Genomic DNA, 14366 nt, shown 5'->3' with positions numbered 1-14366 from the left:
CTTCACATGGTGCCAAATCCTTAAGTTCGAGGACACAGCTCATTTACTCCTCAAACCAGAGAAAACCACCAGCACCAACTCTTTGTGGTTAGAAGAGAAGGTAGCATTGTATCCTCAGGTTATCTCTTGGGACAGACTAGACTATTTCTTTCTATTTAGGAACACGTGTTCCTAAAACAAACCTGAAGAAACTGCTATTATATAAAAATGCAATGACAGACACAAAAACAGAAGCACCAGATTTTATTATTAAACCCAAATCAATATAAAGTCATCCAGGTGCTCAGACCCACAAGCCTCTTTCCTCTCCCTGCGCCACAGGAGAGTATACGCTGTCTGTCCTCCTGAGCATTTGTGGTGGCTCTTCAGGCTGTTATTGCCAAAGACCCCCAGGAGTGGCTCCTAGGTTCAGCCAGCAAGGGCAGGGGCAGAGGAGAGTGTTAGCACTAGAGGTGATGTGCTTTGTCTTAGAGGTGACAGTGTGGCTGCTAGTCACAGCCGCCAGCTACAAGTCACTCATTCCTGCTGTACTGCAAAGGTCTAAGTAATAAAAACCCGGAGTCAGGTACAGAGGAAAATGCTGAGAGATCAGAGAGAAGAATCAAGCCAAAGCCACCTTTACCTCATTGGCTTCTCAGAAGAAAAGAGCGAGTTCCTGTTTCTTCCTGCTTATATCCTCTCTCCACCCAGCCATCTCACTTCCTGTCTCTCTGCACAGACCTCCTGACCTCTCTGGTTAGCTAGTGGCAAGCTCCATCCTCTGATCTTCAGACAGGCTTTATTTGTACAACCAAGACATCACCACACTTTGGTACTGGGAAAAGGGACGTCAGCGAATACTGACACAGTGCTGGCCACCTTTGCTCTGACAGAGATCAGCTCCGCCTTTTTCTCAGTGTTTGCCTACAGCTGCATTTTAGTCTTTATCTTAGTTTTTATTTCTATTGTTGTGATATAAAAATACAGCCCCCCCCAAACACACACACAGAAAAAGCACTTAGGAGAAAGAGGTTCGTGTCAGTGTCAGTTCCATGTCACAGTCAATTTGTTGTGGGGAAATCTGGGCCGGAATCTCAAGCAGCTAGTCACATCATATCCACAGGCAGCAACAGACAAATGCATGCCGTTTGCTTGAGCTCAGCTTGACTTCTGAACTCCTGCCTAGGGAATGGTGCTGCCCAAAATGGTCTGGGTCTTCACACATCAGTTAATTAATTAAGACAATCCCTCACAGAGGTGCCTTGGTCCTGCCTCTACAAGATGATGGGACTAACTTAGTAGACTTCCTAGGAGAGCAGATGGGAGGTGTTGGGGGATGGGGGGGCGTGAGAGGAGAGGAGGGAGGGGGAACTGGGATTGGAATGTAAAAAAATAAATTAGTTTAAAAAAAAAAACTGTATGCTGGGCAGGTGAGATGGTTCAGGAGATAACGGTGCTTGTCACCAAGCCTGGCAACCTAAATTCAATCCCTGGGGCCCTTATGGCCAAAGGAAAGAACTGACTCTGACAAGCTGTCTTCTGACTTCCTCAAGCACACACATACTCACACACCACAGTAAATAACCGTGTTTAATAAATATTAAAGATGTATGGTTTAAAAAAAAAAAAAAGACAATCCCTCACAGACCTGTCCACAAGCCAACCCAATGTAGATAATCCCTCCGTTTAGATTCTCTTCTCAGGGAGCATCAAGTTCAAATTTAACCATCAGAGCCTTGCTGCAAATGTGTTAGAAACTCCAAGAATATAATAAATAATAACGAGATTGACTATCCCTGTCTTATTTCCAATTTGAATTGAAAGTCTGGCAATTTACAGTAGGATACTTGCTATTGGTATTCTAAATATGATTAGCCTCCGAGTATCCCTTCTCAGCTGACATTTCTCTGGGATGAAAAGAAGCTGCTGATTTTTATCCTGTTTATCATTGTTTGACAAGATTAAATATTTTTTCTTCATTAATATAGACTACCTGACTATGTTCTGTGACTACATTTTGTTCTAGAGTTCTTTATTTTACAACACTGAGATGTCACATGGCTAGTGTGTGTGCAGTTGGGTGGGTAGCACTCACCTTGATCAGTTTACACAGACAGCCAGGAAGCCAGCTGCTGACTGACACTGCAAACCCCATGTGCACACAGAAAGCCAGACGCTGAGACTACATGCATGAAAGAGGAAGAGGAGTCTCCTGTGATCACTCAAAGCTAGAGACCAAAATCATGCTCGCGATAAGGAGGTCCATGATCAAAAGAGGTAAAGGACAGAATAAAGGTGCCAAGATGGAAATGCTAGGGGTATACATACGCAGACGCGGGTGTGCCTGCACACACCTAGATATGTGTATGTATGTGCATATGCATGCAAGAGTATGTACCTCTGTGTGTTTGTATTTGGGAGCATATGTAGGAATACATGGAGCGGTGTTAAGTATTTGAAATCGGCATTCCAAACTATGATGTCTTGTAACAAAAGTAATAACCTTGGAAAGTTTTCAGAAGCCTGGACACTGTTGTGTGGATTTGTGATTTGGTTAACAGCAGCACAGGTCAGTGTAGAACAGTCTTCCTCAACTTCTCCTGCAATCTGTATTTGACCAAGAAACTGGCCCCCTACCACCGTGCACAGACAGAGAAAATAAATGGAGAAATTAATATAAGAAATTCATTTAAAAACAATTGTATGCATACAATTTTTCCATTTATCAAAATATGAGTAAATTTGCATACTAATGAGATGGATGTGTTTATTTTTCATAAGAGTTAAACCCAGGCTGAATATTTGACCCTGCAGGATTCAGATCTCCTTTGGTGTTTTCCTACAGTTGATCAGTGGGTTGATTTTGTAATTGTCAATACTAAGAAAGCCTCTTTAGGTACATATATAGTACAGAATGGTACGAGTGTGTTTGGGGTCATCGTAGTTGGAAATGCTGCCCTGGTTCCAAGTCAAAAACCACTGAAAAATTTTTATTAACGAAACTCAAGTCAGCAACTCAAATAGCAATTTATTCTAAATTACAGTGAACATGCATTTCTAGTAGTCTCGATAAAGTTTAAATATATTCATAAAGAGTTCTTATGTAGAAATATATGTGTTTATTTTTCTTTAATTTATACTTAGTATTGGTCAAATAGCAATTTTAAAAATCAAACATTTGTTGACTGACTTCTCTTTCCCACCCACCAGTTCCCAAATAATCAGCAGAGACTTAATATTAATTACAAATTCTTGCCTCTAGCTCAGGCTTGTTACTAGCTAGCTCTCACATCTCAGTTTAACCCACATTTCTTCCCTGTGCTTCGCAGTATGCCATGCCCATCTTGCTCCTCTCTGTGTCTGCTGGAGACTCCAGACTCTCGGCTTCTTCCTCCCAGCATTCTTGGTTTGGCTCTCCACCTGACCTTATCCTGTCCAGCTATTGGCCAGACAGCTTCTTATTAGAACAATCGCAGTTATTAGAACAATTGCAGCGATAAAAGTTCACACAGTGTAAAGGGATGCAATACAATAAAAAAAAATACAACAACTTGATACTTACAAGCTGAGAAGTGAGGGTAGAAATACCATCGTCTGTTTTCCAGTCCAGACAGATAGTGCAGTTGGGAAAATGCTTGTTACGTAGGTGTGAAAATCTCTTTGCATCACCGTTCACCCTCATTAAAAAAAAAAAAAAAAAAGCTGGGTATGGCAGAACACACTTATGCTCCAGCATTGCAGACCCTGGGCAAGAGGATCCTCGGGGCTCGCTGGCCAGCCCACCCAGCAACTGATGAGCTCCAGGTTCAGTGGGAGACGCTGTCTCAAAATATAAGGTGGAGCAGGATCAAGGAAGACACTGGGTATACACCTGTACCCTCCACGCATGCACACACACAACCACCCAAAATCAAATAAAGAATTAAAAAAAGTAAATGGCTTTGCTTCCCACAGTTAAACCCTGAGTTTCTGTAAGAACAGAAGATTTTTATCAGTGATGTGTAAACACTGCGGTTTGTAACACGCCAAGGCCTCTGACCCGGGCTGAGGTGCATTAGGCAGCACTTGTTGGCATTGCATGGCATTGCAGCATGCACAGTGCAAACAAAGGCTGCAGGGAAGTCATTCGGTGCATCTGCCTGAGCCTCCTCTGCTTCCTAGGTGTTTGTTTTTTTTTAATAAAGTTGGTGTCATGGTACATTCAGAAACCCTTTGCTGTTGTCAATTTCCTTCAAACCCAATATTCAGTATCGTGACCCTCTTGTTTAATGTTTTAGAGTCAGTAATCCCAAAATGCTGGCTCAAGATGAACAGCTATGCCTTCTGTGGTCTGTTTACACTGAAATTCCATTAATATTGAAAAAGAAAAGCTTTGACTTTATCAACTGAAAGGCCTTATTCTCTGGCTATTCCTTTCCCATCCGCAGGCTTCTCCTCTTCCTAATTTAACAGGACACTGTAGTCAGTGGAGGGCAGTAAGAGGTTTGCTCCATCTTTATTTGTTTATTTGTTGCTTGTCAGTACTTAGTAGTGAAAGTTATCATTTTTCCCAAAGATAACTCCAACTTTAGAAAGTTTGATAATCACAAGAACGATTGGCTAAGCAGAAATATGCTTGGGAAACACCACCCCCAGTCTCCACACACCCGACATTCCTTTGTCCCCAGGGAAAACCTGAAGTGCAATGGAGTTAGTCTTGGCATATGGGTTTTGAAAAAGCACACACACACACACACACACACACACACACACACTCCTTGGGTGCTTCCCAGTTTGATAACTTGTGGTTTGCAAGATGACTTAAGAGACATACACTTGTGACCAAAATGTCACAAGAATGGTCTCCAGGTCACTTCCAGAGCAAGCATCTCAAGATACTCGGGCGGATACCTTAGAGTGTCATGTGACCTTACATTGGAAAACCAGAGAGAGACTAGTGATGTCAGAAAGGCCTCCCTGTTGTTTTTATCTAAGTTGTTCTATTTACCAATAGAGACACAGGAGCCAGATGTTGGGGTGAAACCCTGCTAGATCAGAGAGGCTGAGAAGCAACCAGCTGACATTCCTTCTTAGCTGGGGAGACCCTGCAAGAGAGCATCTCCCACACTGTCCCAAACCTAAAACCACAGCTCTCTAAGTCCCTCCCAACTTCTTACTGTGTGTGTCTCTGTCCATATTCCTGGCTCTTCTGTTTTCTCTACAGCTGATTTCTGGTTTTGTTTTTATTGTTGTTGTTTTTGTTTGGGTTTTTTTTTTTTTTTTTTTGGTTTTTCAATACAAGGTTTCTCTGTGGCTTTGGAGGCTGTCCTGGAACTCGCTCTTGTAGACCAGGCTAGTCTCGAACTCACAAAGATCCTCCTGCCTCTGCCTCCCGAGTGCTGGGATTAAAGGCATGCAATAATTTCTGTCCACCAGTTGCTGGCTCTACCCCCTGATCCACAGTTAATTTTATTAACACAGTCTCAGAGTTTCACAATGCAATTGAATATCCCACAACACCTGCCCAAGATTCTAAGGAAAAGAAAACAGGTTTTGGTCTTCACCTGGATGTCACTATTACAAAATAAGGGAGAAAAGTTGATGGCCACCCATGTCAGAGACTATCTACCAGCCCCTAAAAAAGGAAAGCAGTGTAGTAGTACTTTCCCTTCAGGACTGCCAGCATGCAAATAATGACTCAGACTTGTAATTAATTATGACAGCTTGGCCTTTAGCTTAGGCTTGTTTTCAACCAGCTCTTATAACTTAATTAACCCATGTTTTTTTTTTTTAAATCTACATTTTTGCCACGTGGCTCATTACCTCATGTCCATACTGCAAGCCCTACTCTCCCTGCATCCCACTGGTGGATCCCACATGCCTTGATTCCTTCTCTCTCTCTCTCTCTCTCTCTCTCTCTCTCTCTCTCTCTCTCTCATAAATCCCACCTTTCCTCTCCCGTCCAGCTGTTGGCCATTCAGTTCATTTTTATTTATTTATTTTGGTTTTTTGAGACAGGGTTTCTCTGTGTAGCTTTGAAGCCTGGAACTCGCTCTGGAGACCAGGCTGGCCTCAAACTCACAGAGATCCACCTGCCTCTGTCTCCTGAGTGCTGGGATTAAAGGCGTGTGCCACCACTGCCCGGCTCAGTTCATTTTTAAACCAATCACAGTGATTCATCTTCACACAGTGCACAAATATCCCATGACAGAGGAGGGGCTTGGGAAACAGCTCAGTGATGGAGTGCTTGCCATGCAAGCGTGACACCTGGAGTCTGGATTCCCAGAACCCATAAATGCAGGGTGGGTCTGCCTGTAATTCCAGCCTCAGAAGACAGAACTAAGAGGGTGGTGGTTTGAATATGAACGGCCTGCATAGGCTCTTACGTTTGAACACTCATTCCTAGTAGAACTGTTTGGGAAGGAGTGGGAGGTGTGGCCTTGTTGTAGGAGGCGTGGCCTTGTTGTAGGAGGCGTGGCCTTGTTGTAGGAGGCGTGGCCTTGTTGTAGGAGGTGTGGTCTTGTGATACTGGGGTGGGCTGTGAGATTTCATTCTCCCATCTGTCTGCAACTTGTGGATCAGATGGGAGCTCTCAGCTCCTTCTCCAGCACCATGTCTGTTTGCCTGCCACCAGCCATCTGTTTCCCACCATGATGACAATGGACTAACCCTCTAAAACTGCAAGCAAGCCACCAATCAAATGCTTCTTTTTATAAGTTGCCTTGGTTATGGTGTTTCATCACAGCAATGGATCAATAATTAAGACCGACAGCTACCAAGATTATCCATCTCTTCAAGCTCTGAGTTTGACTGAGAGACCCTGCCTCAGGGAATAAGGTGGGAGAGCCACTGAGAAGGATTTCAGATACCAACCTGGGGCCTCCACATGTGCACATGCACAAACATGTGCAGGCACATACATGTGCGCAGGTACATACATGTGCAGGTACATCCACCGTCTCAGCCACTGTTCTGTGGCTGTGAAGAGATACTGTAACCAAGGCAACTTATAAAAGTAAGCATTAATTGGGGGTGGGGGCCTTGCTTAGCGTTTCAAGAGTGAGTCCATGACCATCTTTGCGGTGATTGTGGCAGCAGGCAGGCTGGCCTGCTGCTGGAGCAGTAGCTGAGAACTGGCAACATCCAAGTGGAAAAGAGCAAGACACAACCTTGTGTAGGCTTTTGAAACCTCAAAGCCCACTCCCCGTGACAAGCCTTCTCTAAGGCCACACCTCCCAATCCTTCCCAAAACAGTTCCATCCTCTAGGGGCCTACAGTTCAAATATATGAACCTCTAGGAACCGTTTTCATTCAAACCACCACACATACACAAACCCACCCGCATACATGCACACACACACACATATACACAGTCAAGCTTTCCACAGACATACACAAAAATGGAAAGGAAAAAAGGGAACGCAGAAAGAAAGACCTCAAAACAGGTCTGGGCTCAACAGCTGATACACAGACTGTTCTCCTAGGACCCAGGTTCAGTTCCCAGCACCCACATGGCAGCCCAGGGGTCTCTAACTCCAGTTCTAGGGTCTCTGAAGCCCTCTCTGGCCTCTGCAGGTACTACGTGTACACAGCACATGGACATACGTGCAGGTGAGATGTCCATACACATAAATAACATGCACACGAAAGGGTTTTAAGGAAAACCCTGAAAGAGAAACTGGAGGAGAAGGCAGCAAGCAGTCAGGTGGGCAGCCGAAGAGCACTGAGTCCCAAGGAGCAAACTACAAAAAACAAAAGAGCACTTTGAGAAGGCGGTTGGTCTTCCCGCCTGTTCCACCAGTGGGTAATACGGCTTCTGTCCCTGGTGACCTTGGGGATCAAAGTGTCAGGTGGATTCAGAATTGAGAAGTCAATGAGTGGAGGGAGGAGGGTGAAGTGTTCACAGATGTGGTGTTCTTACCGGGTGCGAGCCTGTGACCCAGAAAGGTCTGTGTATATGATAGGAAAACAGCCTGGGGTGGCTACCAGCTTCTCTCCCCTTTCATGTTTAGGCCATGAGTCTTCAGGTCAAGCAGAGATCTTGGCCTCCCTTATCCCCCACTGAGGCCTGCATCAAGGCTTAGAGGTCACCTGACCAGTAAAGATGAACCCATTTATTTATAACCTCCAGAACAGAGATGGCCAGAACATGATCCCCAGTAAACAGCTGAACAGCAACAGTACCCCCGCCTTGAATTTTGTTGGAAATGCAGACTTCCAGGCCCTCCTGGGGTTCAGCTGACAGACTCCAGGAGCCAGGAATCCAGAATTGAACACAAGGTTTCCAGATGTTTCTCCTGCAGGCTGTTTTGAGATCTCTCTAAAGAAGCTGAAACAAACACAAAATTGAAGATGTATCTCCGGTCTGACCTTCTGAGGAACTGGAATCACTGATTGTCAAGGATAAAATGGATGTTAGCAAGGGTCTAACCTGGAAGTGACTACATGGAATCTTCAGGCCTTGAACTTGGAGGGATCCTCCTGCCTCGCTTGGGATAAATAGGCCTGCTGCCCACACCTGGACAATGTTTGAGGATAGTTTGTATTTCTTTTCTGCTACAAATATCAGAGCACGATAGCTCGGCTCCGCATGACTCAGTCTGGCTCTCCCATGGTTTGAGGCAGTTAGGGAGGCACAGGTTCCCAGCCTGGGCCATGAGCCTTTGCCAAGAGCCAGGTTAACCGATCTGGGTCTTGGCTCTGGCCCTCACTTTCACCCTTTCAAATTCCCTGTCTCTTTGGAGAGGTGGGCAGTCCACTTTCTGAGCGCCCTGCAGCTGGGGCTCGCTTTGCTTCAGCAGAGATTTAACCTTAAAATTTGTGACAGATGTAATTGATAGGCTCACCAAGGAAAGGGGAGGAAAAAGCGCCTGTTTTTGACAGGCCGCAGACTCGCGGTGCCTCTGGTGGCCAAAGGCTGCATTGCGCCACAGTGTAGGCAGCTTCTGAGATTCCTGTTCATATCGCAAGGCCAGCTCCGCCGGCAGCTTAGCTCTGAACACACTGTAATGCACATTTCACAGCTTATAGCGGGTTGGTTTGCGTTGGTCCTCTGTGCTGTGACTACACAGCCAGGTGGCAGCGCTCAGCATCCCCGGTGTGTTTAATGCTACGATTTGTCATTGCCGTTTGTGTTACAATGAGTCAAGGAACGGATTCCGTTCTTTGGACGTCTCAGTTGGAGAAGGACGCTCAGTACAAGGTCCTTACCTGCCCGATCAGGGAACTAAAAGCCGGTGGGAAGTGCCCTTCTTTCTTGTGATGGTGGTAGTGGTTGTGGTCATGATGGTTGTGCGTGCGTGTGTGTGTGTGTGTGTGTGTGTGTGTGTGAGAGAGAGAGAGAGAGAGAGAGAGAGAGAGAGAGAGAGAGAGAGAGAGAGAGAGAGAGAGAGAGAGAGAGAGAGCCCGCGTGTGCCTGCGCGCGATCTAAGTTTCTGAACTCACATTAAATTCTCAGGACCCCCCTCCTCCCTTCGCTATATCCCCAGAGGTGATCAGGACTCAAAGACAGGAAGCCTGAAAATTAAAGTGACTTTCGAACTCTCTCGAATGCAAAGATGGGGGATGAGTGAGAATTAATAAAAGTGCCCCCCCAAACAAAAAGGGGGCGGGGGAAGCGAACAAAAAGGCTGGTGGCTGAGCCGGATGCAGGCAGCTGGCCCTAAGCCCTGCCTGCTGGCTCTGTGCGCGAGCTGGGGTTCGGTATCCCAGCCTCCTGAAGAGTGGGAGGAGCTGGGCCTGTGTCAGGCTCCCTAAGCCGTTCCTTTCAAGCCCTGAATGCCTGAATGTGAGCTGCCCACCGCCCTCCCCCCACTCTGCAACCCCACTCCAGCGGCTCGTAAAAAAAAAAAAAAAGTTTCAACAACAACAGGCTGGACCAATAGCAGCGCGCAAAGCCCGGGAAGGGGGCCGAGCAAAGGGCGCCCGAGAGTGGAGAAAGGAGAAAGCGGGCAAGCCTGGAGCGCGCGGGGCCGGGGCTCGGCGAGCCGAAGGAGCGTTGCTAATGTTTTTGTTTGTTTGCTTTTCTATGCATGCATAATGAGGGGGCGCCGCGGCACCACACGGGGGCTCCAGGCCCATTTTTGTATTTAAAGCCTCGCTGCGAGCTAGCAGGCAGCCGGGCTCCGCGGATCCGCTCCCCAGGCTCCAGGTCCCCGAGCCCAGCCGCACGCTCCGAGTTTCGGGGTCCTCCCAGCGCCCGGCGCCCAGAGATTCCCGGAGCGTGGCCCAGGCCCGGGCGGAGGGGGAGGGGACCCGGCGGCCTGGCCTCGGTAAGGCGGGATGCAAGAGCTGCGAAGTGCTACGCGCCACTGAGCCGGGGACCCAGGAGTCGCCGGCCGCACGATCGTCTGCAGGCGGCGAGCACCATGCACCCCCGGCGCCGCGCGCTCCTGCAGCCTCGCCGCGGCCCTCCGGGGCGGTGTTGAGCGCCTCCAGCTGCCGACCAGAACCGGACCTGCTTCGCCGAGCCTCTCAGGGAGCCCCGGCCTCGGTGCCGGAGTGAACACTCGCCTCTACCAGCTGCCGGGCCGCCGGCATGGATGGATGAAGACGCCCATGCCAGAAGTGCGCGGGACTCGGACAAACTTTTCGAGCGGCCCCGCTGCCGCCGCCCGCGCCTCATCTCTGCTCTGCACCGCGTCCGGCGGCCGCTGCTGCCCGCGATGCTAGCCGCGCTGCTGGGCGGCGGCGGGGCCCGCACGGGGACTGTTCCGGGCGCCTTGCTGTGCCTGATGGCGCTGCTGCAGCTGCTGGGCTCGGCGCCGCGGGGCTCGGGGCTGGCGCACGGCCGCCGCCTCATCTGCTGGCAGGCGCTGCTGCAGTGCCAGGGCGAGCCCGACTGCAGCTACGCCTACAGCCAGTACGCCGAGGCGTGCGCGCCGGTGCTCGCTCAGCGCGGCGGGGCTGACGCTCCGGGGTCCGCCGGCGCCTTCCCCGCTTCGGCCGCGTCCTTCTCGCCGCGCTGGCGCTGCCCGAGCCACTGCATCTCGGCACTCATCCAGCTCAACCACACGCGCCGCGGGCCCGCGCTGGAGGACTGCGACTGCGCGCAGGACGAACACTGCAGGTCCACCAAGCGCGCCATCGAGCCCTGCCTGCCTCGCACCAGCGGCGTGGGCCCTGGCGCCGGAGCGGGCTCGGTCATGGGTTGCACTGAGGCCCGGCGACGCTGCGACCGCGACAGCCGCTGCAACCTGGCGCTCGGCCGCTACCTGGCGTACTGCGGCAAGCTTTTCAACGGGCTGCGCTGCACCGACGAGTGCCGCGCGGTCATCGAGGACATGCTGGCCGTGCCCAAGGCGGCTCTGCTCAACGACTGCGTGTGCGATGGGCTGGAGCGGCCCATCTGCGAGTCGGTCAAGGAGAACATGGCCCGCCTGTGCTTCGGCCCAGACGCGGGCAACGGTCCGGGCAGCAGTGGCTCGGACGGGGGCCTGGACGACTACTACGACGAAGACTATGACGACGAGCAGCGCGCGGGGGCGGCGGGAGGCGAGCAGCCCTTGGACGATGACGACGGCCTCGCGCGCCCGGGCGGCGGCGCTGCTGCGGCGGGCGGCCGCGGGGACCTGCCCCATGGGCCCGGGCGCAGGAGCAGCGGCAGCGGCAGTGGAGGCCACTGGGCGACCCGAGGCGCCTGGACCCCGCTTGTCTGCTTGCTGCTGCTGCTGCTGCTGCTCGGGTCACACTTGTAGCCCCTGCGCCCCTGCTGCAGGCCGGTGCACTCGATCCGGCTGGCTCCCGAGCCGGGCACCTGTGGCTCGGGGACCGGGGGTGGTCTGGAACACTGACCCACACTCTTCCAGGGTGGACAGGGCCCAGCACATACCCCAGCCACCATGCGCGGCCCTCCACTGTGGTTTCCAGGCTGCAAAGATAACCCATCTGTCCTACCGGCTGGCTCGAATCCGCAGAACTCAAGACACCCTGCAAAAAAAGCAAAGGAGGCTTGGACTCTGCTCAACGGTGGGGGTCTTCGCAGCTCCAGGGCACTGGGGGAGGGGATATTGAGGGAATTAGGTTTGCAAAGGGGCCGTTTTGTTTTGGTTTTAAACAGTTTTCCTGTGAGGGGGACACGTAGTGCTGGTAGCGACTTTAATTGCTTGTGGCCACTGAGAAACACAGCAATCGTAAGTAAACGGAAGAGTTACCTTCCCGATTCATTCCTGCACTTTTGGTGTAGCACACGGTAACGCGCCGATTGTGTAGCCGGCGAGTGCCTTGTCTGGGTCCCCGGAATCATGTCTGCATTATAACCTTAACCTCACCTTCGGTTTCGCTGCCACTATTCTGATCTCTGAGCACCACGTGTCTTAGAATTAAGGGTCCAAAAACCTGGCCTATTACCATGGTGTTGAACAATGCAACTTTTTATCTTAAAGCTCCGTACTGCCATCTAGGAAAACTTCTGTGTGGTGTTTGTTTCGTTGTCCTTTTTCTGTTTTGGTTTGGTTTGGTTTTGGGTTTTTTGTTTGTTTGTTTGTTTGGGGTTTTTTTAACACCAAGAAATTCTAAGTTTGAATATGCAGAGATTGAATATTGCCTCTGCCCCTATCGGGGTCTTCTACCCTGGTACGTCGTATATAAACTGTATTAAAACTGGGGTTTCTTACCAGTTGCTGTACTTTGTATATAGAATTTTTTATAAATTGTATGCGTCAGAAATAATTTATTTTTAAAAAGAAATTAAAAGGTTTAAATCTGCACCAATGTTGCATCACCCCCATCCAAGAAATGTATAGGACACATTGGTCACCAGGAACCCACTCCTGAAAGCCTGTTTTGAAGTGTGCCCTGTGTAGAACAGTCTAAAAAATATGTACAGTGTATTTTACAGATTTGAAGTAACGTTCTTATTTTCAAGAGAATTTATGGACATTGTAGAAATGTATAAATGCATTTCCAAACTGCCTTAAACATTGTATTTTTATAGACATCATTTTTTAAAGTCCTGTGTTTTAAATAACTATGACTTTGTGTAATTTTTTGGTTGTTTTATTAAAAATGCACACATCAGTAAAGATTTTAAATGGTGGCTTCAGTGCAGTTGCTTTCCACAGTTGGACTGTGGTTAACCCAGTGGTGGGTGGGAGGGGTTTGGAGGGGGCACTAGGAGTCCATCAAACATCAAATGACATTAAAATGCAGTGCCAAACGGAATGTGAGCTAATGCTGCCTCTAATTTGATGAACAATTAGATGTTTGTAAATGAGGCAGCTAAAACAATTTGTAACTGGCCTCTGCTGGTGCTGTTGGCATCTGTGTAGAAAACTCACAAAATATCGCCTCTTGTGTGAAGATAACCTCCTCCTCACTCGGAGACCCACCCTGGGCACCCCCTCCCTTTTGCTCCTGACCCCCAGGAGTGTCCTCTCTGCCTTCTCATTCAATCAAACAAGCCAATAACATCTGTTACCATTAGGTCTAGGAAGCCTACGAGATTCAATACTTCAAAGCCATTTTCACACTTTTGGTGGAAAAAAATACAAAATTTTGTTACAAAACATTGAGGCGTGCAAAAGTAAACACACCATGGAGGGGAATAATCACCAGGACTGGTAATATTGTCCTGAGGAACTGTTGAACAGTGGGCTGAAGGTTGGGCTTCCGCCAAGCTCCTGATGCACACTCAAACGCCCTTACATAAATAATTACACTCTTAAGCTGTGTCGAGCACTGATACACTTGACCTTGTAAATAGAAATGTTTGCAGTAGGAATAAACTCCGGCATTGGAAAATCTTTTAAACATTAACACAAAAGAGAGCAGTCTGTCCTCTGGGGATTTGAGCCTGGACCTCAGCGAGCTAGGCACTTGCAAGGGGGGGAAAGTTTATTTATCTTCTATTCCTGGTGTTTATTTAAAGCTTTTCATTTTAAACTCGGTGATTGGAAGGCAAGTCAGGAGTTTAAAAGTCACCACAAATAAACTTTGTCTGAGGGGTCGACAGATTAGCCAGATCTGGTGTCTCTTTATTTGATATTACCATGTCCTGAGCAAACAGCCACATTTCTCGGCTGCCTAAAGTAATTAACCAAACTATGCCCTCCCACCCGGTCCCACCTCTACTTCTGAGGATTTTATTTTTGCATCTCTCTTTTCCTAGCTATTAGTGGGGGAGTCCAAACTCCTCTTCATGTCACCCAAACAAAGATCCCCCATGTGTGGTACCAGAAAGCCCCAGATATCAGCTTGGAGCTCAGAACAGTGGTGTGTGGTTGGTTGGAAGTCACCTGAATGGTTCAGCAAACAATGTTAAAGCTGAGAGAAGCGTGGTTTTGTTTTGAACTGAATGAGGCTTGTAAGGGAAGTCAGATTTTATTTCATTTTATTTTATTTTTAACAAAAGGACTACAGGTTAGCCATGCTCCTGTGTTTTTGCTTGAGTGTATTTAAATCCTCTCCAT

General features: G+C 48.7%; 1 protein-coding gene and 1 long non-coding RNA gene across 2 annotated transcripts; one reads left to right on the top strand and one right to left on the bottom strand.

The window, feature by feature from the left end:
- Window positions 1–8057: 8057 nt before the first annotated feature.
- On the bottom strand, window positions 8058–9282 carry LOC103160121. Its single transcript, XR_004769436.1, has 2 exons — window positions 8390–9282; window positions 8058–8287 (listed from the first exon to the last, which is right to left on the bottom strand). It is a non-coding gene; the product is annotated as an uncharacterized LOC103160121 (long non-coding RNA).
- Window positions 9283–10464: 1182 nt separating this feature from the next.
- Window positions 10465–12989, top strand: LOC113835048 (growth arrest-specific protein 1). Its single transcript, XM_027409688.2, has one exon. The coding sequence runs from the start codon at window positions 10500–10502 to the stop codon at window positions 11652–11654; it is 1155 nt and encodes a 384-aa protein (XP_027265489.1). The 5' UTR covers window positions 10465–10499; the 3' UTR covers window positions 11655–12989.
- The last annotated feature ends 1377 nt before the right edge of the window (window positions 12990–14366 follow it).

The sequence above is a fragment of the Cricetulus griseus genome, chromosome 3 (genome assembly GCF_003668045.3).
Source record: "Cricetulus griseus strain 17A/GY chromosome 3, alternate assembly CriGri-PICRH-1.0, whole genome shotgun sequence".
NCBI classification, from domain to species: Eukaryota; Metazoa; Chordata; class Mammalia; order Rodentia; family Cricetidae; genus Cricetulus; species Cricetulus griseus.
Note: the sequence above shows the minus strand (reverse complement) of the source record. Positions and strands in the feature narration are given on the sequence as shown.

Excerpts from the sequence above, each read along its gene's own strand:
- LOC113835048 (XM_027409688.2), top strand. The coding sequence starts at position 10,500 with ATGGATGAAGACGCCCATGCCAGAAGTGCGCGGGACTCGGACAAACTT.